The sequence below is a fragment of the Mastomys coucha genome, unplaced genomic scaffold (genome assembly GCF_008632895.1).
Source record: "Mastomys coucha isolate ucsf_1 unplaced genomic scaffold, UCSF_Mcou_1 pScaffold20, whole genome shotgun sequence".
Classification (NCBI taxonomy): domain Eukaryota; kingdom Metazoa; phylum Chordata; class Mammalia; order Rodentia; family Muridae; genus Mastomys; species Mastomys coucha.
In genome coordinates this window covers 43,281,821-43,308,093 of record NW_022196903.1, presented here as the reverse complement: position 1 = coordinate 43,308,093, position 26,273 = coordinate 43,281,821, and the positions used below count along the sequence as shown (strand labels likewise).

General features: G+C 47.0%; 2 protein-coding genes and 1 long non-coding RNA gene across 7 annotated transcripts; 1 reads left to right on the top strand and 2 right to left on the bottom strand.

Annotated features, from left to right (window-relative positions):
- Window positions 1-5,150: 5,150 nt before the first annotated feature.
- On the bottom strand, window positions 5,151-6,007 carry LOC116098860. Its single transcript, XR_004121975.1, has 2 exons — window positions 5,793-6,007; window positions 5,151-5,284 (listed from the first exon to the last, which is right to left on the bottom strand). It is a non-coding gene; the product is annotated as an uncharacterized LOC116098860 (long non-coding RNA).
- A 624-nt stretch (window positions 6,008-6,631) lies between these two features.
- Rarres2 (retinoic acid receptor responder 2) lies at window positions 6,632-9,773 on the top strand. 4 transcript variants are annotated; one of them, XM_031381793.1, is made up of 6 exons: window positions 6,632-6,707; window positions 7,157-7,359; window positions 7,556-7,660; window positions 9,130-9,225; window positions 9,409-9,527; window positions 9,664-9,773. In XM_031381793.1, exons 2-5 carry the CDS (start codon window positions 7,180-7,182, stop codon window positions 9,514-9,516), a joined length of 489 nt encoding a protein of 162 aa, XP_031237653.1. In that variant the 5' UTR covers window positions 6,632-6,707; window positions 7,157-7,179; the 3' UTR covers window positions 9,517-9,527; window positions 9,664-9,773. The 4 variants fall into 4 exon arrangements, with proteins under 4 accessions (XP_031237653.1, XP_031237651.1, XP_031237652.1 ...); XM_031381791.1 differs by having other exon boundaries at window positions 9,406-9,527; XM_031381792.1 differs by having other exon boundaries at window positions 6,645-6,852.
- Window positions 9,774-9,964: 191 nt separating this feature from the next.
- On the bottom strand, window positions 9,965-23,832 carry Lrrc61 (leucine rich repeat containing 61). 2 transcript variants are annotated; one of them, XM_031381788.1, is made up of 2 exons: window positions 23,469-23,832; window positions 9,965-11,213 (listed from the first exon to the last, which is right to left on the bottom strand). In XM_031381788.1, exon 2 carries the CDS (start codon window positions 11,123-11,125, stop codon window positions 10,346-10,348), a length of 780 nt encoding a protein of 259 aa, XP_031237648.1. In that variant the 5' UTR covers window positions 11,126-11,213; window positions 23,469-23,832; the 3' UTR covers window positions 9,965-10,345. The 2 variants fall into 2 exon arrangements, with proteins under 2 accessions (XP_031237648.1, XP_031237649.1); XM_031381789.1 differs by having other exon boundaries at window positions 23,659-23,832.
- Window positions 23,833-26,273: the final 2,441 nt, after the last annotated feature.

Genomic DNA, 26,273 nt, shown 5'->3' with positions numbered 1-26,273 from the left:
AAAAAAAAAAAAAAAAAAAAAAAAAAAAACAGCCTCCTCCTGTGTATGGGCTTCTGATTCCCTCCAGCTCTGGCTCTCCCCTGGATCGCCCATTTCCATTTTATTATCCCTCCTCATACTTACCAGTTTTACCCTGTTCTTTAAATGCTTTACTTACTGAACCTCCCCTCACCCTTCAGCAGCTGCACTTCCTCCTGATACATCTGCAAAAAGACCTTTTAGGCATTGTGGAGAAACTCTGACTCTAACTTTCATCCCATTCACCCCAAGCCAGATTTGCTGTCAGCCCACAATTCTCTCCTGTTCCAGTCCTTCAGTACTCTGAAACTCTCTGCTGCAGCATTCTTGGCATGGGGACTTGTCAGTCACTGTTGTCCTGAATAACCTTGTACCCACTTCCTATCACTCTGTCCCACCTCCATTTCTTCCTCTCCATCCACCTTTCTGGGAAATCTTTCAGTTTTATTCTATAGCCAAATTGCCCATTTACAGATCTCTAGAATTATATTTCAAATGTTGCTCCAGAAATGCATAACGGGAATTGCATAATCCATCGAAGCCAATCAAGTTAAAACTCTCCCCCTGCTAAGTGACCAGAGGACCTCTTTTCAACCGACCCTTTACTATCCCCTCCTGAAGATGGCCTTCCTCAGCAGAAAGCAGTTAAGAAAGGACCAACACCCCCACCTCTGTTTTTTATACCGTGGAGTCTAGAATGATAGAGTACCTTGGTGACAAAACAAGATCCCTCAACATTAAAGATAATTTTGCTCAGTCATCTCAGAAAAGAATGTTTGCAGAGATGACCAATCCCCCATGATCATCTGTCTTGCTTGAATCATACAGTTTCAGGAAAGACAGACTGCAGAATTACACGTAGTCCGGTGGCTACAACAATCTTTCTATCCTCAAGCTATTCACCCTGCCCTATAAAGAGTTGCAACCAACTTTCTCCCTCAGCAGATCACCTCAATTTCTTTAGAGGGAGAAGGAGGGACAGGGACAGAGACAGAGACAGAGAAACTACCCCTTTGCTGTGTGGACTAACAAAGTCCCATCTGTTGACAGTCAGACTCTTGTCTCTTTTAGGTGTCTCAGAAATAAAACACTCACCCTTTATTAAAAAAAAAATTCATTATATATATATGACATAATGCTAATCCCCGAGCAGTTTATGGATTTAGAAAAGTGCTTGATGAAAAAAGGATGCCATGTGGGTTAGAACAGAAAGGCTTAAGATTTTGAGCAAGCTAAGATCCATGTAGGGTAGGCTAAATGGCTGTGTCCTGCTATCCTAGTGTCTGACTGTCTCTTTGTGTCCTGCTATCTTTGTGTCCCTTTCACTGTGGTTTACAACATGGAGGTCACAACCTCTTTGGGGGTCACATGTCATATATCCCACATGTCAAATATTTACAATTCATAATAGTAGCAAAATTTACAGTTATGAAGTAGCAACAAAATAGTCTTATGATGAGGGGTCGCCACAACCATAACGGACTGTATTAAAGGGTCACAGCATTGGGAAGGTTGAGAGCCACTGTGTCAGAAGTTACAGAAGCTCAGCAGGCTATATCTGCGGTGGGGGTGGGGCTATAACAAAAGCAACCTTAGTGAATGATTCCAGTAGGATTTGTCGGTTGTGGAAAGGGGCAAGCACCCCACACACAATGCTAGAACAACAGCCAGCTGCATATAAATCATTCCAGAGACTAGAAAACACAAGGAACCACTCCCACCAACTTCAAAAGACCCACCCCAGCCTCAGAATCCTTGGACTCATTACAGCAATCTGCTACACCACAGCAGGTTACCATGGAGTCCTAGATGTGCAGAAATATGATTTAGCTGAAGATATAAAAAAAAAAGTGAGCCTTTTTCAAACCCTGTGCTTTTATTCATAAGGGATTTCTTCTAGTGTCTCTATTTTTTTCCTTTATCTTGGCTCTCATCTTTGTCCTAAGCATATTATATTCCTCTCTCACCCAGACAATTGCAACTGACTCTTATGAAGAAAAATTCCTCTCCACTCTGCTTTCCACACAAACATCCCAGTGGCACTATGCTGTGCACGCGTGTGGTGTGTGTGTGTGTGTGTGTGTGTGTGTGTGTGTGTGTGTATGCAACTTTTTAAAGCTTTTAGAATCACTGTAAATTTAAAAAACAAATTATACACAGGCTGAGAAAGTTCTGAAGTTTAAAAAAAGTACAGTTTCCTTCTCTCATAAGAAAGTTTCTTTTCTTACAAGAAAGATGCCACGCATCTATACATAAACATACATGCTTTGTTTTTAGTTTTAACTCACGTGATATATAACTCTCTATATTATCTACCATCCAATGTGGTGGCCACCACCCACATATGGGTCTGCCAGCTTGACATGTGGCCAGTATGACTGAGATATTAATAGGATTTTCAGTTATGAATCTGTGTTTGTAACCGTTGGAGGTCAGGTGCCCCAGAGCCTGAAGCAAAATCACAGGTGGTTATGAGCTATCTGAAACAATGCTGAGAGTTAAACTCTGGAACTGCTGAGCCTTCTCTCCAGTACCAAAAATGTAGTGTTTTAAATATATATTTATTATAATGAATTGAGATTTTTTTTAAAAATCAGTGAATTTATACTCTCATCAAGGTCAAATTACTTCTAGCTAGAAGAACAGAGTCCATGGGCATGTGAGCTTAAGGAGCACTAAATTTGTGTGCAGCCATTACCTTTGGACCATCCAATTGTTCCCTCAGTTTCCAGCACGGTGTTCCTAGTCTCCCTCTCTCCGCCTAGGATTCCTGTCCTCCTTCTCACACCCTTCCACTAGCAGGATGCAGCTGCCATTTCTCTCTGTTCAAGTCCCACACTGGAAGAATTTTCTGGTCACTAGTCCCCAGATCCTCCCCAGTACAGAGCCTTGGGCTGGGAAACACTTGCTCTGTGTGTGGGTATTGAAACCAAAGCTCTTGGGACACACAGTTACCATCTATGACAGTTAGTTCTATTGTCAGTGTCAATCTACAGTTCCCTAGGAAGAATCTCAGTGGGAGACTGTATCTATCAGGGTGGCCTTTGGGCGTGTCTGGGGGATTGTCTTGATTATGAATTGATAGAAAAAGACACAGCCAGAAAGTGGGTATCACCTAAGCTTGGATCCTGAATTATATACAACTGCATAGAGGACGCTCCTGAGCAGTGGCCATGCATACATTCAATCCTGTTGTATTCCTGACGGTGGATGTGACTGCTGCTTCAGGTGCTTACCTGATCCACAGTAACAGATATAACCTGTACCGGCACACAACATAAACCCTTTCTCCCTCAAAGTTGCTTTTCTCAAAATATTTCATCAGAGCAACAGAAAAAAAAAAAAAACAAAAAAAACCTAGATCTCTATCCCATACCTCTGCTCACCAATAACTGTGGCCTGGAATGCCAGGAACAGGTTCTTGGAGATGAAAATCTTGCTAGTACCCTCAGAGTGCATGGTAGAGAAGCCTCAGGTCTATGTGACGAATGCTGTCAAGGTGTGAACAATTCGTGGAGAGGACTTTTCTGTCCAACACTACCAGCCAGCCACTTGCCCTAAGTTTCCCTCTGCATCCTTGAGAATGTGAGCAAAGGGATCACTATCCCTCCTTTGAGGCAGAAGATGTCCTAGCACACTGGGAAGCTGAATGGAGACTTCCTTTGTTAGAGCTTAGAGCTGTAACTACAGTCTTGGCAGGAGAGAACACTGCAGTGCCATGGAACAAACGCTGGTGGTTTGTGCATACTCACACACTCTACCACCCCAGAACCAACTCCCAAGCCCTACAGAAAGACACTGTTTTAAAGAGATATGCTTGTGTTATCATAACTCCAGCACTAGGGAGGCAGAAGCAGGCAGATGTCTGTGAGTTTGAGGCCAGTCTTGTCCGCATAGTGAATTTCAGGCTGGCCAGGATCTCACAATGAAACCATGTATTAAACAAAGAAAGCTGAAAAGAAGTGGAGGGAGAGATGGAGGGAGGGAGGGAAAAAGAAGAGAGGGAGAGGAGGAAAGAAGGAGGGAGGGAATGGAGGAAAGGAAGGGAGGGAGAGAAGGGAAGAGAGGAAGGAAGGAGGGGAGGGTAGGAAGGAAGGAGGGGAGACGGGAAGGGAGAAAGAGGAGGGAAGGAAGGAAAAAAGGAAGAGAGGGAGAGAGAGGAAGAAGAAGAAGATGGGGAGGAGGAGAGAAAAGGAAAGAATGAGAAAGGATTAAAATTTCCCTGGGAATCTCATGTTGAAACAATGAAAGGCTGGAGCCTAGTGCTAGCCAGGACAAACATGTCTCAGAAAGATCTCATACAGTCCTGGTGACTTGTCAGACCACCTTCTAAGGGGACTAGGGGAGGTACTGAAGGCTCGGTGTTGAGTACAACCCAGGTGGGGCTACAAGTTAACCACAAATGGTTGTGCTCTTTGCAGTCTGCTTAAACCTGAATCTCAGCGGCTGAAGGATGCTCAGTGGTTAAGCATGCTGGATACTCTTCTAGAGGACAGAGGATGGATTCCCAGCATGGTGGCTCACAACCTTCTGTAACTCCAGATCCAAGTTATCTGATGCTCTCATCTGGCCTCTGTGGACAACAGGCAGCATGCACACGTAATACAGAGATATATACATGCAGACAAAACATTCATACACAAAAATAACAAAGTACTTTTTTTTAAAATTTAGTCAAACTTTATGCCAATGCCTGAAAGACAGACTCTGGGGTTGCTGTAGCTCTTCCTCATCTTCCCAATATGGCCACATTTGAGTAAATCTTTTTCTACTTTCCCTATTATTTTTCTCCGTAACTAGGGACTTACAGCAGAGCCTAATTTACTGGGCCTTCCAGACACCACACTTTGACCCTAAGGTTTCTGATAACAATCCTAGGGAAAGACAGAGACTGTTAATGATATGCAGTCCAGGTTCTCCCTATTTGATTAAGGTACCCAGAAGTTGAGCCAACATTTGGACACTTTTCTCTGTCTCCCTTTATGGGTTTCAGCAGCCCATTCTGTCCCAGCCACAGGCTCCTAACACTCCAACAGCCCGTAGAAGACCAGAAGTCATCTTACTTAGGATGTGGACCTCAGGAATGGCCAGGAAAAGCAGCATGTGGAGCCAACAAGGATAGGAAACAAGAGTGCATTTCCAGAAGGAATTTACTGACAGGAGAGTCTCAGCTAGGGATTTTCCTCACCCAGGAAAGGCAGCCCCGGGCAACTGAGACTGTAAAAGAAAGTTCTTCAGTCCCCTTCTCTGCAGAGGGGAGCTGCAACTGGAATGTAAAGTGAATAAATTAATGAAAAATATTAAATAATAAATTAATAAATAATGATAAATTAATGAAGAAATAAAGTATAAGGAGGATTGTAAAACCTTTGAACCACCCTTTTAAGACCTAAAAATCATTAGGTTCCATGTTATTTTTCTTTGTTATTTTTTGTTGTTGTTTTTTGGTTTTAGTTTTTCAAGACAGGGTCTCTCTGTATAGCCCCTGCTGTCCTGGAACTCACTCTGTAGACTAGGCTGGCCTTGAACTCAGAAATCCGCCTGCCTCTGCCTCCCAAGTGCTGGGATTAGAGGCGTCTGCCTGGCGCATGTTATTTTTCTAACCTAACATAAAATGGCCTTATTTTTTTTTTCAGCTTATTCATTTAACGTTGTTTTTGGCTGAAATTAAACTATCTTTAGAGGCAATAAATACTCAGAATTAAAAAATAAATTTCAAAAAGGAAGTTCTTCAGAGAGCACGTAGTCCTTCAACCCTCAGGGAAAAGGCCCACCTGGCCAGCAGAGATCTGGAAGGTTTTAGATCCTCAGACAGGAAGCAGTGACATAAGGCTTCTGCACTTGCTCAAGTCCTGAGAGATTGAGCTGGAGAAACGAGCCAGAGTCAGGGGTCAGGTAGGCTAGTCGGGTGGAAGGTCCTAGGTGGATAGAATTATGGCTAGGGAAGCACATCCAGCCGTATATACATGGAGACCTGAGAGGTGGTGGCCGGTCCAGGGAGCGAAGCTGGAAGCAGGAGAAGAGAAGGAAGGGTCTGTGTGAAGCCTCTGCAAGGAAGAGACTGATGTCAGTCAAAGCCAGGCCTGCGTGGGTGTGAACAAACCCGAGGCACCGGGAAAGATGTGATAGATGTCTGGAAGGCAGATGAGGGCAGCGGCCAGTGACACTGGAGCTCTCTCACTGGACACACGGGACAAGCTGAAGCAACAAACCTGTTACCTTGGTACTGAAGGAGCCTCAGTTCCCCCAACTGTCGCTTTCTAGTGGAAGATCACCTGTTCAAGCAGGGCTCTATCAAAAACTGCTCCATCAAGTGATTGAAGTCATGTGTAGAGAGATGACAATTCAAAGACTGAGGGCTGGAGAAGAGGCAAAAGAGAGAAGCTTTATCTCATACTAGAAAACCCAGGACTGGGTTGGGACTGGGATGGACAAACACCCACTGCTGGGGACAGTTGTCTTGATGGGCAGCTGTAGCCTGGTGCGGGTAGGGTTAAGCATCTTGCAGTTCCCACCCGCCCTGGATCTGCTTGTCCTCCCACATTTACGTCTTCTGAAAAATATTCAGCCTGCAGCCTCATTTGGTGCTCCAGGCCCCTCCCCTCCCCCCTCCTTTGGCTTAATGCAAGAGGAAGGTCAGGGAACTTTGGGAAACGGGAAACTCCAAAACTCCGGACTCTGGGAGAAGGGTCAGTGGGAAAAGGCGGGGCTTTGGGACCAAGAGAGAGGAGAAAAGGGAGATGAGAGAGTGAGAGGGGACAGTTGCCAGGGAGCTGCTGGAGGAACCACACAGAAAAAGGCCTCGCTAAAGCAACAAACCTGATATTTTTCAAGGTACCAGAAAGAGGCTGGGGATTTGGAACATGGAAGGAAGACCCAAGAGGAGGAGAAAATGGCTCAGAAAAGAGGTTGTAGTGGCCATAGCCAGCAGGACTACTTCCCCGGGCTGTTGGCAGAGAACTATAAAACTTTGCTGGCCCCAGGAAACAAGGTCTTGCAGAATGGGAAGGGCTAGTTGGATACCAATGGAGATTCAGAAAAAGGGGCACTTCTATCCCCAGGAGTAAGGCAGGCTGCCACCACCACCACCACCACCATCATAGCTCCAAGAGCTAAAGACCACACACCATCTTTGCAGGACCATAGGACTGAGGTGAAGCCATGAAGTGCTTGCTGATCTCCTTGGCCCTATGGCTGGGCATAGTGGGCATACAGGGGACAGAGCTTGAACTCAGCGAGACACAGCGCAGGGGCCTGCAGGTGGCTCTGGAGGAGTTCCACAAACACCCACCTGTGCAGTCGGCCTTCCAAGAGATCGGTGTGGACAGCGCTGACGACATGGTTAGTGGTGAGACTGGGTGTAGAGGATGGAGGGCTGCAGCCCTGGAGACCAGTGAATTCCCGGAAAGCCTTACTGGGAAAGGTCCCCAGCCTGCCACCCTCCTAGGCTGTGCCAGTTCTAAGCTAAGGTGTTGGGGGAAAGGAGTAACATGAAGAAATTACCTGCTGGCCTTCTTGTCTGTCTGTATGCATGCAGCTCTTCTCAGCTGGCACCTTTGTGAGGTTGGAATTTAAGCTCCAGCAGACCAGCTGCCCCAAGAAGGACTGGAAAAAGCCAGAGTGCACAATCAAACCAAACGGGGTGAGTAAAGGGGCTCTTTTTGATGGGACAGACTGTCAGGGTAGGAACTGGGGTCCAGAAAAATACTGTGCTCATCACTAGAGGCTGTCTGCAATGAGAGGAGGATGGAGGGATGAGGGAAATTTCTCCATCAGAGTGGGTCCTCCTAAAAAAGCTTCTCTGTGGAGATTTTCCTGCATCCTGGCCAGGATTTACACAGTCAGTTCACCGAAGGGTTTCACAGTGGTCGGCCACCCTAGGGTGACACTGCTGCTATGGACTGACCTCCGGCTGTAGGTGCAGCACTTTTGAGATAAGGTATCTTGCTCTCTAACAGCTTTGTGGGTTCTCTAAAGGTCTTTGTTCCCTCCCAGGGTTAAGGGAAAGGACTGGGTTATACTGGTGATTTAGCGAGAGACTCTTGGTTTCAAAGACTTTTTGTTCAAATTACATCTTAAATGAAAAATGTAAATATGAGGCCAAGGTAGTAAGGGTCCTTGCTGGGCAACCGTGGAGACCTGAGTTTAAATTGCAGGCCCCATATAAAAACATCTGGGCGTGGCTACCCAGGAGTATACCCAAGGCTTGTTGGCTGCCAGCCTAACTGAAAGTTCAGTGAGAGATTGTCTGCCAACGGATATTCAAGCAGAGTGGTTAAGTGAGACACATACGTGCACAGGCATGAGAATACACACATACACACACACACACACACACACACACACACACACCAGAGAGACACAGAGACAGACAGACACCATCTGGGGAAGATTCTTGCCTTTATACATATTTGCACATTAACACAGGCACTTGTGAATACATCCATGCAGTGTACTGCCCATGAGCAGTACACATATGCATGCTCACACAGAAATGATCCTTGCATAGTCTGCAGGCAAGTCAAGGGCAGCATACACTTGACATGCCAGCACTGGACAAGTTAAAGCAGGTGAACTGCAAGTTCTAGACCAGTCTGGGCTACTTCTTGAGACCATGTCCAAAGAAGAGAACTTCTAAAATCTATCCCAGGGCGAGTTGCAGGTCCACTGGCTTGCATGTCACCTTGCCCCTTGGATTTAATCATGTCTCTGCTGCTGCGATAAAATACCATGACCAAAACCAACTAATAATATAAAAGGTTTATTTTGGCTTAGGGTTCCAGAGGAATAAAAGTCCATCCTGGTGGGCAGGGAGACGTGGGCGCCAGGAGGCATGGCGGCCAGAGCAGGGAGCCGAGAGCTCACAGCTTTCCGTGTAAACAGGAAGCAGAAAGAGTGGTTGAAGGTTTTAAAATCTTAAAGCCTGACCCTTGATGTGCTTCTTCCAACAAGGTCAAACCTAAACCTCCCCAAACAGCACCAACATTTGAGACCAAGTATTCAACTATCTGAGCCTATGGGGGACATTCTTATTCAAATCACTACATCCCACCACACTAGAGCACACCAGAAGGCTACTCTCTACCCTGATGCTCCTGTTCTCCTCCCCAGAGAAAGAGGAAATGCCTGGCTTGCATCAAACTGGACCCCAAGGGTAAAGTTCTAGGCCGGATGGTCCACTGCCCAATACTGAAGCAAGGGCCTCAGGTAAGAAGGAAGAGAGGTTAGGGAGAGGCCTGGAGGGTCAGATCAAATCTGGGTCTGTGGGAATGCAGGAAACCTGGAAAGAAGAGTCGGTTAGGGAACGGCTGGGACATTCCCCTGGGGGCTGTGGCGGTGCCTCCCTTCCTAGGCACTGCTGCAGTGAACACTGAACACTGGTTGCAGCAGGAGCCCCAGGAGTCCCAGTGCAGTAAGATAGCACAGGCTGGTGAGGACTCCCGCAGCTACTTCCTCCCTGGACAGTTTGCCTTCTCCAGGGCCCTTCGAGCCAAATAAGCCCTGAACAGGTAAGTGGTTAATGGGGAGAGCCAGCCCATGGCGTGGAGACTGGGCAGGAAAAGGACATGTGAAACGTGAGAAAAGATAAGGATCAGACCCAAACAGCCTCTTGCACACCCACTCTGGTTTCCCCTTCTTCTCTAGGGCTTCATCTTCCTCCCTGTACAGCTGCGGCCGTACCCAGCAGAAGCATATCGTCTCCCGAAGACTTTCAACTCCGGGTTAATAAAATTGCCGAGTCCGTTCCTTTCCCACCTTGTGTTGTTCTTCTTCCCTCAGCTCAACCTGTGCGTATCAGGGAAGCTCAGAGACTCTGTGTGTGTGTGTGTGTCCACACTTCCTGCCTAGTACCAGGAAGAAGCAGGTAAGGTGAGTGTAGGAGCCTCCCACAGGACCGAAGCAGAAGTACAGAAGCACGTGGATTTGCTTGAGAAGAGACAAGTGATACATATGAGCACAGAACTATTTAATAAGAGTTAGCAGGTGCCAAGTAACCTTACCCACAAAGCCTTAGGTTGGGTGTCTGAGGGAGCTCAGGCTCAGCATGCCGGGAACCCCTGGGGCCTGGCGGCATAGTGTACAGTGTATTTACCAGATAGCGAGGTATCTCCTCTACCTCCTAGAGACAACCTGGAAAGTGTCCCTGTGGCTGTGGAAGGAGGGCAGGAAACATCCGTGGGGAGATGTAGGAGTTAGGAAACTCCCAAGAAAGGGATGAATGAACAACCTAGTTTGCAGGATCAGTGACCGGAAATAAACAGAGAGGCAAGGGCATGGGGCAGGGACGGAATGTCTATGATCAGACCACCTTGGCTATGAGCTGCATTCAGAAGACAAAGGAAGAGGTGGCTTCTGCAGGGCTCAGAGCCTGCTGGGCCTGGGCCAAACTATCACCGGCCTGACGATCCAGGTCAAGGCATTCCTGCAGCGTGTCCTGGAACTGCCGGCAGGCCTCCTCCAGAATGGAGCTACTCCGGATGGGCCAGGACTCCCAGTAGCCGGGCTCTACCCATGGCTGGGCCTCGATGGCTCTGGGGCCTGGGCTGGAGCTGGAGCACAAGGAACTGTCCAGGTCTCGGCATAACTGGTACAACTCACTGCCCCGCCCACTCACACGTTCCCCGTCTATGACTTTAAGGCCAGGTAGTAGCTCTCGAACCGCAGCCCAGTAGGAGGGATTTGCACATATCGGGTTGCTGAGCCGGGCCAAAGGGTCCCGGAGCCTCAGGTGCTCCAGGCCCTGCAGCCCAGCCAGACACTGCAGCTGGCTAGGAGTGGTCAGCAGGTTGCCAGCAGCGTTGAGGCTCTGCAGGCTCTCACAGCCTGCTAGTGGCTCCAGCCCTGTCAGCCGATTATTGGAGACGTTGAGCACAGCCAGCTGACGCAGGGATGCTAGTGGGCCCAGGTGGGTGAGTGCATTGCCTGATAGGTCAAGCCACTCAAGGTTCAGGCACTCCCCCAAGCAACCCAGGTCCGCCACCCCTAAACCCCGAAGCTTCAGCAGCAGGATGGAATCCAGAGCAAACTCCCCAGAGTGGGACTTGAGCAGCTGGGGTGTGATACTCAGTGCCTCAGCCTCTCCGGGCTTCTCTCCAGGAGGCTCCATGAAGATGGTCCTGGCAATGCTGTCAGTCACAGAGATGCTGGTGCCTCTGAGGATGTGCTGGTTGCTCTCCCTCAATTCTGCTTGGGCCCTAAAGAGAGACAGACAGTCAGGCCAGCCTCTCCGGGGCATGGGTCCTGTGCAGCAGGGAACTGCAGGATGCCATGCAGATGGCGCCAAGTCCTTGTGCTCACAGAAGCCAAGAATGCTAAACACACGGGTTATCTCTGAGGGGTGGTGGGGCTTGTTTTCCCGCGGAGACGGCTGGGAATAAATGTGGTTAGAGCCTAGGTGACCCCTGCTCTGTCTGTGTGAATGATACCACGCCAGTCCTCTGGAACCTTAAGATGGCACGCGTAGTCTATTTATAGAACCCATCTTTATGGAAGAGGGGCATGGGCCCTGCAGCCCAGCCAGACACTGCAGCTGGCTAGGAGTGGTCAGCAGGTTGCCAGCAGCATTGAGGCTCTGCAGGCTCTCACAGCCTGCTAGTGACTCCAGCCCTGTCAGCCGATTATTGGAGACGTTGAAAAGAGTTTCAGTGTAGTTTTGCCCTTAGCTTTATTGTGCACATGGGATTGTGCTGCACCAGCAAACTGTTTTTTCCAAATTGTACTGAACTTAAATATGCCTAAAATAAACTGCCCAGTGTCAGATTCTGGAAATTTGAACCAACACTAGCTACTGAGTCGTGTTGAGCCAGAATTTCTTGTTTCACATGGAGAGACCCTCTGCTACCATGGTGTTTACAGAGACCCGCCTCCAACAATGCAAAACCCACCAGCCTTGATACTCAGAGTGAACAGTCAATACCCAAGCAAGACCTGAGACCATCTTGGCAACAGGGCAGGGCACAGCCCCTGCCTAGGGAAAGTGGCTCTGGCTGATTCCACTGGTCACACCATGTTACATGAGGCTTAGGCCCCATATTGCCAGTTTGGTCCACCTCTCTGGACGGTGGACAATTACTTAACTTTTCCAGAAACTATTATGATACATCTTTATTAACCCTAAAGGGTTCCTTTTTGAAAAGTTAGGGGTTTTGTTTGTTTGTGTTTGTTTGTTTGTTTTTGGTTTTTCAAGACTGGGTTTCTCTGTATAGCCCTAGCTGTCCTGGAACTCACTCTGTAGACCAGGCTGGCCTCGAACTCAGAAATCTGCCTGCCTCTGCCTCCCAAGTGCTGAGATTAAAGGTGTGCACCACCACCGCCCAGCGAAAAGTTAATTTTTTATTAATGGGTTGGTTTGTTGGTTTCTTTGTTTTTGTTTTTTTTTTTTTTTTAAGATAGGAAATTGGGACTGGTGAGATGGCTCATCGGTTAAGAGCACTGACTGCTCTTCCGAAGGTCCTGAGTTCAAATCCCAGCAACCACATGGTGGCTCACAACCATCTGTAATGAGATCTGACGGCCTCCTCTGGTGTGTCTGAAGACAGCAACAGTATACTTACATATAATAATAAATAAATATTTTTTTTAAAGATAGGAAATTGAAGCTGGCTTTGAATTTTCTCTCCTCCTGCCCTCCTCTACCCTACCACACCTCTGAGAACTAGGATTACAGGCTTACACTACCATTCCTGGCTTAAATTTGTTTTAAAATAAGCAGCAGGTAATTGCCGCTTTCATAGCATGCAGACCCAAATAAGAATGCTGTAACTTCTTTCATTCACTCAAAAATGTTATTCCCATTTCCCCAACATTGTCACCATTTAAAATGGTGTCCCAAGGATGTAGATCAACTTGCAGCTCTGGCTGGGGCTAAAAGGCCTGAGGGGTGTTGGCTTTTGGTCCCGGGTACTGAGGAAACTGAAGTAAAGGAAGGCGGGACAGGGTGGAAGTTAACAGGGTGGGGTGAGCTAGCTACACACTGCTGCTCCAACTCCAGGCAACCCCTATTGGAGTCTCCCAGCTCCCCAGCCAGCCCTTCTGCTTTGACATCACTTCAGAGATCAGCATGATGAAGATGGTCACCGTGTGCGGGACAGCTCAGTGCTAGGGAAGTACGGCAACATGGTACCAAAGGGCAAGCTGGGGGAGGCGAAGACGTCTCGGTAGCCATTTGGAGCAAAAGTCTGTGTCTAACACAGCTCTGGAGTGTGGGGGAGGGCAAGCTTGTCTTCAGCGGCTGTGGGACAGTGAGCTCGAGTGTGGATGTCAGTGAGAGAAGGCTGCCTGTAGGCTGCCTGTGGGGAGGATCAGTGCCATTGGGGCGCTGCCCATAGAGGATACAGGTTCACACAGAGGACAGGAAAACAAAAGCAGGCCTCATTCCAAACTGCAGACTTGGCTGGGGGCCCAGACTAGAGAGTCTGAGTTGGGCAGGCAGTTACACCTGCAGAAAACATTAGGACACTGCCAATGCCAGTGCTGCTCAGAGCTTGTCGGGTGTGAGGAACTGCTGACTCCCAAGGCTGAGTTTACATGAGCAATGCTAAGTATCCCCTCCCCCGCCCCAGGAAACCAGGCTCACAGCACCGTCCCATCCTCCCATCTGTCAGTGATTTCTGCTAATTGGCAGCATCCTCAAAGAGCTTCCCATAAATGCTTTGATGGGGCTGGGAATGGATCTTGCACATCCTCTCAACAGTACAACTGAGGAGGGTACTCTTGTCTTCACAAGAATCGTTCCTCTGTCGGTACATTGGCCTGCAACACTCCAGTCCACAGGGCCGTGAACTTCCTGAAGAGCTTAGAGAAGACAGAGTGCAAGGCTGGGCTACCCAGCTGCCCTGTGATCCTGTATTGGGAATCTAGGCCACCCCAGGTGTCCTGATTGCTGTGAGGGAAGTAATAGGGGTGAAACCAGGAGTCAGCTGCTAGGGTCTACCCGGTACCAACTGTGTCAGTGTCTCCTGTCCCCTCCAGGGGCAGGACACCTGAGCAACATCTGGATATTAGGTAACCCCATACAGCAGGACCAGCAGCACTGGTAGACCTTCTGCTACACCTGCTCTGTCCCTCTGACTTCCTTACCTGGGCTGCCCACAGATGGCATCCCTTTCCCCCTTCAGCCCATGCTCACTGACTAAGTGACTGAACAAGCCTAAGATATGGGACCACCCTGGAGATTTACACTGGTTAACAATAATCTGACATAGAACACAGAGATACAGCTGGCGTAAAGTCAATGAAAACAAGCAAAACTACTCTGTCTGGAATGGGCTTTGGGACCACGCTGCACAAAAGGCCTGGGGAATGTGGGGTTTCTACCCCCATAGCTCTGACACAATGCTTTAAGTCAAGCTTAGCCCAGGCCCTGACTTCCTCCTCATGCTAGGGCACAAAAGCTTTTTCATGTATGTCTTCAGGTAACAGATGGACTATGGAGGTTTAAATGAAAATGGCTTCAATAGATTCATAGGGAATGGCACCATTAGGAGGTATGGTTTTGCTGGAGGAAATATGTCACTGGAGGTGTACTTTGAGGTTTCAAATGCTCAAGCCAGGGCCTGTGTCAATCTCTCTTCCTGTTGCCTATCAATCCAGATGTAGGATTCTTGGCTCCTTCTCCAGCACCATGTCTGCCTGTATGCTGCCGTGCTCCCCACCATGATGACAATGGACTAAACCTGTGAACCTGTAAGCCAGTCCCAGTTAAATGCTTTCCTTTATAAGAGTTTCCATAGTCATGGTGTTTCTTCACAGCAATGGTAGCCCTGACTAAGACATGGACCATGAGGATGTTAACTTGTCCTGTCTCTACATCCTCTCTGGATGGTTTACCTCCATCCTGTCAGGACTGATCACTTGGGTAAGCTGAAGGAAGGACTGGATGGTTAGGTTAGAGGAGGCCTGGCCCAGACTGAGCAGCGGAGGCTTGTCTTCTCTTTGCCCTCTCACCTTTTGCCTGGACACCTTCATCTCAGGCTGCACAATTAGCAGCCATGGGCTCTGGAGCCTCCCTTTGGCTTACTCTTCCCAATTAGCCCAGCACTTCACCTGGGAAGCGTTGGGATGAAGACAAGATCTCTCCAAAGAACGTGTTTTTCTTTTCCCAATGTAGGCAGGTGGGTCAAGAGTACATTCTCCCTGCTTCTCCAGGAAAACTCAGTCCAGGTCAGCTGAAAGGATGCATGTGTCACTTGGCAGGGAGCAAGGGCTATTTCTTTGTAAGCTCATGCTTTTGTCCTGAGTCAGAGGTCCCGATTCTTCCCTTGTATCCACAAAGCCATCTGTATGCCCAGAAACTCAATTTAACCTGCCTGTCCTCCCTGGAAGCCTAACTAAGTCTAATGTGAGTCATGGCAGCTCTGCTGCGAACTCAGGCCTGACTCAGGCCTGGGTATAAGCTGCAGTGGCACCTGGGTTCTTGGGTCTGCTCACAGGGAAGCTGGTCCTCCAGTCTCATTGATCCTGAGATGTCTTCTCTAGGGAGACTTACTTTTCTCCCCCCCCCCAATTTCCAATATGCTTGGGAACTCAGGGGAAGGAGAAGATGGACCCCAAGATAGGCAGCAAGGCAAGATGAAAAGAATGGTTCTCAGTCACCCTACGTAATTCTGGGGACTGCTAGGACTGAGGCCATATGGAAAAGAACCAAACAGCGTAAGTCAGTGTACTTACTATACAGATGCATCAACTCTCAATTAAAAAGCCTATGGCCTATGGCTTAGGCAGGAAATAGAGGTGAGACATCTGGGAGAGAGAAAGGATTCTGGGAGATTTTCCAGGGAGATGTGACAAGATGAACAAATGGTACCTGAGTACAGGTAACCAGCTATGTGGCAGAAGGTAAGCTAGAATAAATGTAATATTTTAAATTATATATATTCAGAGAAGAGCCTAGCTATATGGCCAATATATTTATAAATATATATTGAGTCTAAGCCTTATTTCTGGGAGCAAGAGGTTGGGAGAACGAACCAGACAGAACTTCAACAAAATGGCACCTAATGAGGGGCCTGAATCCAGGCCCCTGATATTAAGAGTCTCATGGTCACAAGCTAACTGAGCAAGAGGTCCGGTCTCTTTAAAAAAAGAAAAAAGAAAAAGAAAAAGAAAGAAAAGAAAAAAGCTTTCCAAAACAACACAAGAAGAATACTAGGAGAGACATTTCTTAGCCAAGGAGACAGAACCTACAGACATAGTACAAAAGGGGGCTTTTTAAAGAAGCCCTTATTACATTTAAAAACAAAATACAAAAGTTAGGACTTCTCTCAAGGGCAGGGTGGCCGAGGGGAGGAACTAGTTCCTCTTCACACATGGGCTGAATGCAGCTGATACAGCAGCAGAAGACAAAACCTGTGGAGACTTCCTGAAAACCACAGCTGCAGGTTAAGCCACCTCAGGTTCTCCCAGGCTCCACACAGCAGGTTGGCCCAGTCCTGTCCTATGGGAAGTAATGCTCAATGCTCATGGCATGCAGGAACGCAGCCGTAGGTTGGCTGCGGTGGCCAGAATTGGGCAGAAGGCTAAATTGCCCCTCCCGGTAAGCAAAGGAACAAAAGCATGGTCAGGCACAACACAGCATCTGAACTAAATAACAGAAGACACAGGAGACAGAGACAGGCAGATCCGTGTAGACACAGGAGACAGAGCCAGGCAGATCCGTGTACATTCTAGACCAACCTGGCCCATACCATAAAGTCAGGGCAGGACCCTTTGCTGATAGATTCAGCCACTTACAAATGATAGTCTACAATTCAAAATGACACATTTTTTTCCTTGAAGAGACCACATAGGTTTTTGCTATATATTTTGCAATAAGTAAAAATATCCTTTAATTTTTTTTAAATAAATACACATCAATCTTAAACATCTATATATAGATATAGATATATTAATCTACATAGATACTATCTCCAAAGAAGGGAGAAAAGGTAAAGATTGATATAACTGTTTTCAAGGGTACGTAGACACTAAATAAATAACTTCATGCCTTTGAACCCAATACTTGGGAGACAAAGGCAGATAGGTTTCTTATGAGTTTGAGGCCAGCCTGATCTACAGAGCAAATCCAAACCAGCCGAGCTACACAGAGAAACCCTGTCTCAATAGGTAATAATAATTGTTTTAAATTGTTTTCATTATCAAAATGAAGGTGGTTACAAATTCTATGATTGTGATGGTATTACAATCCTCTATGAGAGAGGTCAAAATAAAGCAGACCTAGGTAGAAAATGGACTGCTAAATTGGACCAGTCTATACTTTTGGCTTCAGACTGCCAGACGAAGAGCATGCTACGTTGGGAGAGAGGCTCTAGGTTTGTGTTAACAGGAGAGAAGACAAGGCTTTGGGCTCCTTCCAAAATAACAAGGATCAGATTTGCTAGAGGGAGAGCCCCTGAAGATCTCAGCTACAGACAGGAGAAAATCAAAAGAGCCAAATGCACTGGTAATGTATATTGCTAAACTCTCTATTGAAACAACTGTGAAACTGAGTGGACATACATGTGTCTCCAGCCAGAACTTCAGCTTTGCATAGCCAATGGATGTTGTTGGCAACGGAGTCCTCAACATCCATCGTGCCATCCTTTCATATGGCATGAATGAAGATTTATATTGCAATTTGGTTATATGATCAAAGTAGCTCATAAAGAAAGACAGCTGTCTTTCACCTGCTCAAACAAGAAACAAACAAAAAAATCATCTTTAACTGATCTGTACACATTGCACATTTCATACAATATGTTAATATATGAAGTACACATTACCTCTAAAAGCTTTATGTTTAAAAAAGAAAGAAAGAAAGAAAGAAAGAAAAGAAAAGAAAAGAAAAGTAAGAAACAAGAATGCAGCCCCAATGAAATTCGCCCTCAGGAATGCTGAGAAATTGTTGTGATTGGCCTGACCATACTTTTGCCTGGGGGAGATGAAACACTTTGGGACTTCAGACTAGAAAAATCATTGGACAGTTTAAGCAAGGCTCAGGTAGGAGCATGGGAGACAATGGTGCAATAAAAAGAGACAAAGTTAACCAAGAAAAAATATAAATGTACTGTCTGAGGAGAAGGGGACAGAGGGTAGCCAGATTAACATCTGGTACTAAGTGCAATAAAGGGAGTGATGACCTCAGAATAAGACCCCATCCAGCCGAGCTGCCAATTTGTGAAAATTAAAGAAAATCTAAGGTTGGACATGGTGGTACACACCTTTAATGCCAGCACTCAGAAAGCAGAGGCTGGCAAATCTCTGAGTTTGAGGTCAATCTGGTCAAAAGTAAGTTCCAAGGCCAAGCTTAGGCAGGGAAGAAAAACACTGAAAACAGAAAGCTCTTGAAGATGTAATTGAACAGAGGGGAGCCATGTTCCAACTCCAGCATAACTGGAGTTACATTCTTCTGGCTTTAGAGTCAAGTATAGAAGAAAGGGGTTATAGAATCTCCCTCTGTGACTCAGGAAAGCTGCTGAGGCCAGGTGTGTGTCAGGGCTGTCCCTGCACGGAAACCAAGAAAGGCCATTGTGTGAAGCTGTGAAGGTAAGGCCTGGGTTGCTTTGCAGACCCCAAAATGTTGGAGATGCCAGAGCTGTGGGATACCTGCTAAGGAAAGCTGCTAACAGGGAATGGAACCAGCCTAAGAAAAGGAACCATGCTGTAGTCAACAAAGCTGAAAGGAGTTGGAGAGCTGAAGAGCGTTTTCATGTCAGACATGGAGATGCAGAGTCTGGTTTTTGGTCTTGTTCTGGTTCAGTGTTTCCTCGCCATGCTCCCTTTCCTCTCTGGAGTGGCAAAGTATATCCTGTGCTATGGTTCACTGGAAGTGTGCTATCTGTTAAGGCCTAGGTAACTGTTACCTGTCTAGCCCGCCCTTTTGTGCTTTTACTAAGGAAACTTTCTCATATGCTGTTACTGCTGTTACTAGGATGTTCTGTGCTTTGGCGTTCTTGGAAACCAATCACAATAGAAGTCAATTAGAACTGCTTTGTATAGTTAGCCACAATAAGTCCAGACCTAAACCGAAGGCCAGGCAGCAGTTCCCGTACCTATGTATAAGCTTTTATGGTTTTTGTTTTTATAAGCTGCCCGTGGGATGGACCCCAACATAAGAGAAACACCTGCAGACCCAAGACCTCTCTGGGAACTGACATCCTCCTTGGTAGAAAGAGACATGTATGTGGGTAACTGACATCCTGATTGGCAAGTTAAGACATGAATATTAGGCAAGGCAAGTCCCCTGCCACAGCTGAATACCCCAACCAAAGGGAACAGGATAAATGTACAACAAAGACATATTTCTAAGGAAATCCCCATCCCTAAATCCTGATTAGTGGAATAACTTGGCACAGATGTTTGTGGACTTTAGGCTTAAAAAAAAAAAAAACCCTATAGGATCTTAACTCATGGTTGCACCCAGATCCTGAGCCTGGTCTGCAGCCCTGATTCATCAGTCTTGGGGTGTAACATTCAATAAACCGAGATCGATGTCTGAGTGGTCTAGGTGGTGATCCCCAAACCCCAGCATTATCTGCTCTTTCATTTTGATTTGACAGGGTGTTACAGTTAATAAATTGCCATGAGTCTTAGGAGAGACATTGAACCTTGGACTTTTAAACAGTGTGGAGATTGTGACAGACTATGGATGAGGAAGTTGGACTGAGCACAGTTTTGTGCTATGATATGGCTACAAGCTTATGGGGGCTAAGGAGTGGAATGTGGTAGCTTGGATGAAAATAGTCCCCATAGGCTCATAATAAGAGTCAATATTAGGAGGTGTGGCTTTTGGGGGGAAATATGTCACTGGGTATGAGCTTTGAGGTTTCAAATGTTCAAGTCAAGCCCAGAGTTACCCTTTCTCTCTTCCTGCTCCTGAGGTTCTGGACGTAGAACTCTTCAGCTACCTCTTTAACACCATGTCTGCCTGTGTGCCGCCATGATGATAACAGACTGAACCTCTGAACTAAAAGTCAGCCCCAACCAGATGCTTTCCTTTCTAAGTTACCATGATCACAGTTTCTCATGACAGCAATAAAAAGCCCAACTGAGAGTCTTCAGCTCGACTCTTCCTCTATCGCTTTTTTAAATATTGGGACGAAGTCAGGAGACCCAGGATGAAAGAACAGAAAAAGACTGAGGAGAGCCCAGTGAGCCAGGATGTGTTTTCCTGGAAGAGAAAAGACTCAGAAGCGGACAACCTACTGTGAGCACCCAGAAGCTAGCAAGCTGCATCTCTGCATAGCAGAAGGTAAAGTTGCAGGAAGAGAAAGCTCAAAAGCCTTCACCCTGACAGAGGGTGTCAAACACTGCAGACACAGAGCAGTCTCTAAAAGACAAGTGAGCCAACGGAGATAGCTCTCAGACTCTCCTGGGAGAAGGCTCAGGGGCTTTGAGTCAGTGGCTTTGAGCTTTTCTTATAAAACTCAGCCAGCCACTGTAAGACCAAATGAATGAGGGCCCATGAGAGGTGACACTGGACAAAGCTGTGAGTGCAAAAGACCATCTGTGGCCCAGAACTACTCCCAAACATCAGAGTGAGGAAACTTACATTTTATGACCGAAGAAACTGCAGCCCAGACCATTAGTCCAAGCCTCCAGAAGCTGTCAATGAAGATATAGCACAAGGCATTAAAACTAGGTGCCAGCACCAACAATCATGTCAAAAGGGAGAAACTTGCCTATTAGAGCTGCAGCCTGGAGTACACCCCAAAAACTCTATCCACACATCTGTAAGGCCACTGGGGCACAAACCCTGTTCTGTTCCTCATTCCCGGTCCCATATAGGTTCTCTAGGATCCATTCAGTTGTTTAACAAAATGCATGGAAGTACTATGATCCCACATGACACTCAAGACAGATATATAGGCACCAGGAATGGCTGCACATGGCTGTAACTGCAGCTATTAAAGATTAGATCTTTATAAGGCTACAATCATTAGCAGACAGACTGCAAGCTGTTCCAGTGAGAGGCTCCATGTATCTTTAGTCTGAGGCACTTCCTGGAAGCCTCCTGCCTCACAGTGCTTGGCTCCATTCTCTATGCTTAAAATCGCAGCATGAGTGTAAGTGCAGCACTTGGGAGGCAGAGGCAGGAGCTCAGTCATAGGCTAGCTGGGACTAAGTATTAAACAAAGTTTGGGGTGGAGGCACACAACTTTAATCCTAGCACTCAGAAGCAGAGGCAGGACAATCTTTGTGAGTTTGAGGCCAGCCTGGTCTACAAGTAAGTTCTAGGACAGCCAGAGCTACACAGAGAAACTGAACCTCAAAAAACAAAAAACAAAACAAAACAACAACAAAAACTAAAACAACAACAAAGTAGTGGAAGGCGGAGTTGTTGGGAAACTCAGTGGGAGAGTGCTTGCCTGGTACATGCAATGCCCTGGGTTCAGTCTCCAGTACCAAAATACAAGTACAAGGGTGACTGTCTGACACTGACACTGTCTGTCCAGCTCAAACCTCTCCCCTAGTCTTTGTTAGCATTTCTCTTGCTGTGATGAAACACCACGACCAAAAGGCAACTTGGGGAGGAGAGGATTTACTTGACTTATACTTTCCAAACCCTCACTGTTCTTCACTGAAGGAAGTCAGGACAGGAACTCAAACAGGACAGGAACCTGGAGGCAGGATCACACACAAGCCATGGAGGGGTGCTGCTTACTGGCTTGCTTCTCATGGCTTGCTCAGCCTGCTTTCTTGTAAAACTGAGACAACCAGCCCAGGGGTGCACCACCCAGAATGGGCTGGGCCCTTCCCCCTTTGATCACTAATGAAGAAAATGTCTTACAGCTGGAATTTTATGGAGGCAGTTTTCTCAATTGAGGCTCCCTCTCGGATGACTCTAGCTTGAGTCAAGTTGACATAAAAACAGCCAGTACAAGGCCCTGGATTCAGTCCTCAGCATGCATGCATGCACACATGCACTCACACACACACACACACACACACACACACACACAAAGTAAAAGAAAAGAAAAAACTTAGACTCATCACAGCAGGCCTGGGAAAGTGAAGGGTGGGAACAATTCAGGAGTAGATTATCCAGATCTGGGAAGCAGAGGAAGAAGAGACAAAGAGACCCCTAATAATTCTATCTACTCACAAAAGTCTGTGCAGATCAACTGAGTTTGAGGTTCTTTATGAATAGATCTTCAGGAATGAGGAGCTCTAGGAACAGAGCGTGGCTACCTGGATAAGGCTGACAATATAGAGTGGACAGAGATGGGACAGGCCCAGTAATAACTGAAACACAATAGGAGAAGCACAGGAAAATGCTAAGAAGGGATTCTAGGGAAAGCAAGGGGAGAGAACTTACAGAGCGATAGCTTCAGTCATGACAGAGAGTCTGGGCCCTGCAGAGAGAAGCATGGCAGGGGTAGGCACAGTCATTGCTGGTTTTCAAAAGGACTTATTCCAGGACCTCCTTAGAGAACAAAGGACACATATCAAGGGACACTATACAGAACCCACACACCTCTCCGCTCTGTATCACCAATGAAGTTGAGGACACTGTATTGCTTCAAGACTCAAAACAAGAACAAAGTTTGTGTTCAGCACTTGTTTCTAGTTTGTCGTTTGTCTTTCTGAAAACTCAATCCTAATGGTTATAGAACTTGTGGGTGCAAAACCTTTGGCAGGTCCACTGGAGCCCTGAGAAGACCGGAATGTTGGAGGGGCAGAAGAGGGGAAAGACTTGGCAGTGTTTCTCAGACAGAGTACAGGTGCCTGGGGAAAGAGGAGTAAAACACACCATGGGATAGAAGTGAAGTAAGAGGTGAGACACATGGGAAAGTTTTGGGGTGCGTGAAAACATATTTCTGACAGTTGAGGAAGCAGGATGGCCAGTAGGCGGGCAAGTCAGTGAAGGGATGCCAGGTGGGAAATGATAACTGTCCACAGTCCAAAGCCTATGAGTCCCCCAGAGAAGCCACATCATTGTAAAACCAGCATCCTGCAGATGAGTAATCTTCTGGCATCTGTTCACCTGGACTAGGAGATGGCTCAGCACATACCATGTGCTGTCAGATTAGATTAGGACTTTGTCTTGACTATTTTGCCACTCTTTCCCTGGAGCATGCCCAGATGGGACCTGGCTTCCTAATTCTACCCTGTTGCACTGCACAAGCAATGTTCTGCTCAACACATCAGGGGCATTCCACAGTTCCACTATGGTACAAGTTTGCCAGCTTCCTCTCCACTCACATTCCTACACTGAGGGAAAAAGAAGGCGCTACAGTCTCCCACATCATCAGAGAATTTAAGCCACTTGGTGGGGGATGTTTTAAATAGTATTCGACCATTTTCTGAGCTTACACTAGCAAAAGTGACAAAAAACAGATACGTTCCTGCTGGAAGACTACATACACTTCCCGGCTTCCTTTGGGGACTACCGAAGTCATTTGCATCCATTTCTGTCCCCAATAAGGGGCTGCATCCTTCTTCCTTTGTAGGCATTTTTGCCATCTGCATACCTTGGTGACAAAATGCTCCATCGCCGAGAATAAACAAGACCAAGACTTTCTTTCCGCCTTTCTTTCTATGGCTGCTCTCTTAAAATAATCTATTACACTAGCAGAAGAACCCTTGTTGCTATGTATTCCCAGAAGCTGTGATTGTGGAACAAAGCGCGTCCTGTCTCCTGGCGACCAAGGCAGCACCCACCTCACTGGACTGTTACCGGTTAAAGCGTTCTGTCTGTAACTGCACTCAGAGCAGTTCCCGGAGATGAGGGCGTGGCCACTAATCGCCGGCGGTTCCGGAAGACTCCAGCATCCCCCAAACAGAGAACACGCAATTCTGCTTCTGGCGCAGGCCCAGCCGACCCGGAACCTGCGAAAGGCCGGAAGGGGCGGGAGTGGTGCGACGCTGGAAAAGTTGTTTTTAAGGAATGCGCTGCGGTTGGCAGTGTACGCAAGTGACTCAGATTACAGGACCAGAGGGACTTCTGGCTCTTTGTGCTGGAGCCCGCGGGAGGATTTCGTTTTTATTAGGTTGGTATTAGTACATTTGAGGGAGCGACGTTGGGAAATGCATTTATAAGTCCTTAACGAATATGTGTTCGGTGACATTCAGTATGTCAGGCTGCAGGCCAGTGGTGACCTAGATTTTCTAACTCGTTAAATGGTGCTCGGTGCCGGTGACCGATGCATGCTCGCCCACCCTTGTCCGAGCCCTGCAACGCACCAGCGTCTGCATGTCGCTTAACACTGCAGTCAGAAGGCGCCACAATGAGGATAAGAAGGACCCCTCGTTGAAACCTTACCCATATTTTTAGAAAACTACCTCAGAATGTTTCCTGAGACAAATGTACACTGCCTGGTGATATTCCCAAAAGCCTTGCCCCTAGAGACATCACCAACACAAACTGCCACCTTTGCAAATGACATTGTCCAACGGATAAAGAAGTCACCTTAACTGGGCTCAGGGGAGAATGCCTTTCTCTCACTTTCTTTCACAGGCCACTTGGAAATGTCTACATTGGGAAGGTTTTCCATCTCCTGGTGTCTTTCCGTGTACTCAGACAAAGTAATTCCAGTTCAGTGCACACCCTTCCAACCTGGGCTGGTTAAAGTACAGGCATAGTTTTGTTGTTGTTCACATCTTTGCACAGTGCAAAGTCCTTAACGAATACGTGTTTGGTGACGTTCAGTGTGCTAGGCTGCAGGCACACTGCAGGCCAGTGGTGACCTAAATTTTCTAGTCCGTTAGATGGTGCCTGGTACCCATTTGATCTCACTTGAACTCCTCCATGTGATGAACCAGCCTGATTCTATTTTAAGATTAGAAGCTGTAAGTGTTCTTTCTCAGGTGGGAAAGTGTGGAACCCCAAGAACCGCACAGCTCTTAGCAGAGAGCGTGTCCCAATGGAAGAGTAGACATGGAGCCTAGGAACGACACAGCTCAGAGGTAGGACAGTGTTCCAATAGAAGAGCATCCTGAGACACAGGAGCCCAGGAACCCCATAGCTCTGAGAGGAAGCCTCCTCAGCAAGAGGCATGCAGCTCCCAGGGAAGGGCATGCCCAGCTGAGCTCAGGAGCCTCAACCCTACTCCACTTCTCTTCGTTGCTTCTTGGCTAAAAAGCATCATACCAGGCATCAAATCTTATGAAAGATATTTGCTGGAGGGTGAAGGGAGAGAGGGGACAAATCCAGGAGTGGCTGCCTCTGCTTACAGGAGCAGGATGCAAGCTGGTGAACAAAGGGCAGGGCTTATATAGGATTTTTGTTTTGTTCTGTTTTTTTTTTTTTTTTCCGAGACAAGGTTTCTCTGTATAGCCCTGGCTATCCCGGAATTCATTCTGTAGACCAGGCTGGCCTCGAACTTAGAAATCCACCTGCCTCTGCCTCCCAAGTGCTGGGATTAAAGGCATGCACCCCCCACTGCCTGGCTTATATAGGATTTCTTAGGGGCGGAGCTTTTCAGGGCAGAGATTTCCAGATTGAGGGTTGGTGGGATTTCAAGCCCTGCGTTTGGGGAGCTCAGAGATTGGTGAGTTTTCCTATTCTGGGATTGGTGGGGTTTCATGCTCAGGGATTGGTGGGATTTTCTGCTAAGCGGTCGGCGGCATTTTTCACCTCCCTTTCCCTGCTTTGGGCCGGTGGCTGAGGAAGCATTACTGCTGAGGATGGAGAGGAGGTGTCACCACCGTGGACAGCTCCTGCATTGGTATTCATGAAGGTGGTAGGCTGAGTCAGGAAAGAAAGGGCCACTGCCACCATGGACAGCTCCTAGGACTGCCCTCGGCACATCTGAAAATTACTGAAGCCATCTTGTTACAAGGTCAAAGACAGTTCATTCTGGATTTCTGTAAAACTTGGATTTGACCCTGTCTTGACTCTTTTCTGGAATTTTCCCACACCCTATACCTAGACCTCCACCCTGATAATATAAAAAGTTCTGCCAAATAATTTTAAGATGTTCTGCCAAGTTCCTATGTAGCCAAAAATCATTGGAATCCCCAACCTTTGCAGTTTGGGGGCTATTAAAAAAAAAAACAACTCATTTTTCCTATGTTCGGAGCTGTTCTTTCAAACCCCACTTTAGGGAAACAGCTCTGTCTGACAAAATAAAGCTTGCTTAATTCAACCAAAATATTTGAGTTGGTGGTCTTTACTTTCGCTAGGTGGAATTAGCATGTATTTCAGAAATGGGGTGTTCATTTCTCCATGACTCAGGGAAGACACAGCATGTCACGGTGAGAAATGTTAAGAGTGCTGAAGAAGAATTGTCAAAAGACCTAAGACAGGAAGGAAAACTGTTCAAGAAGGAACTACC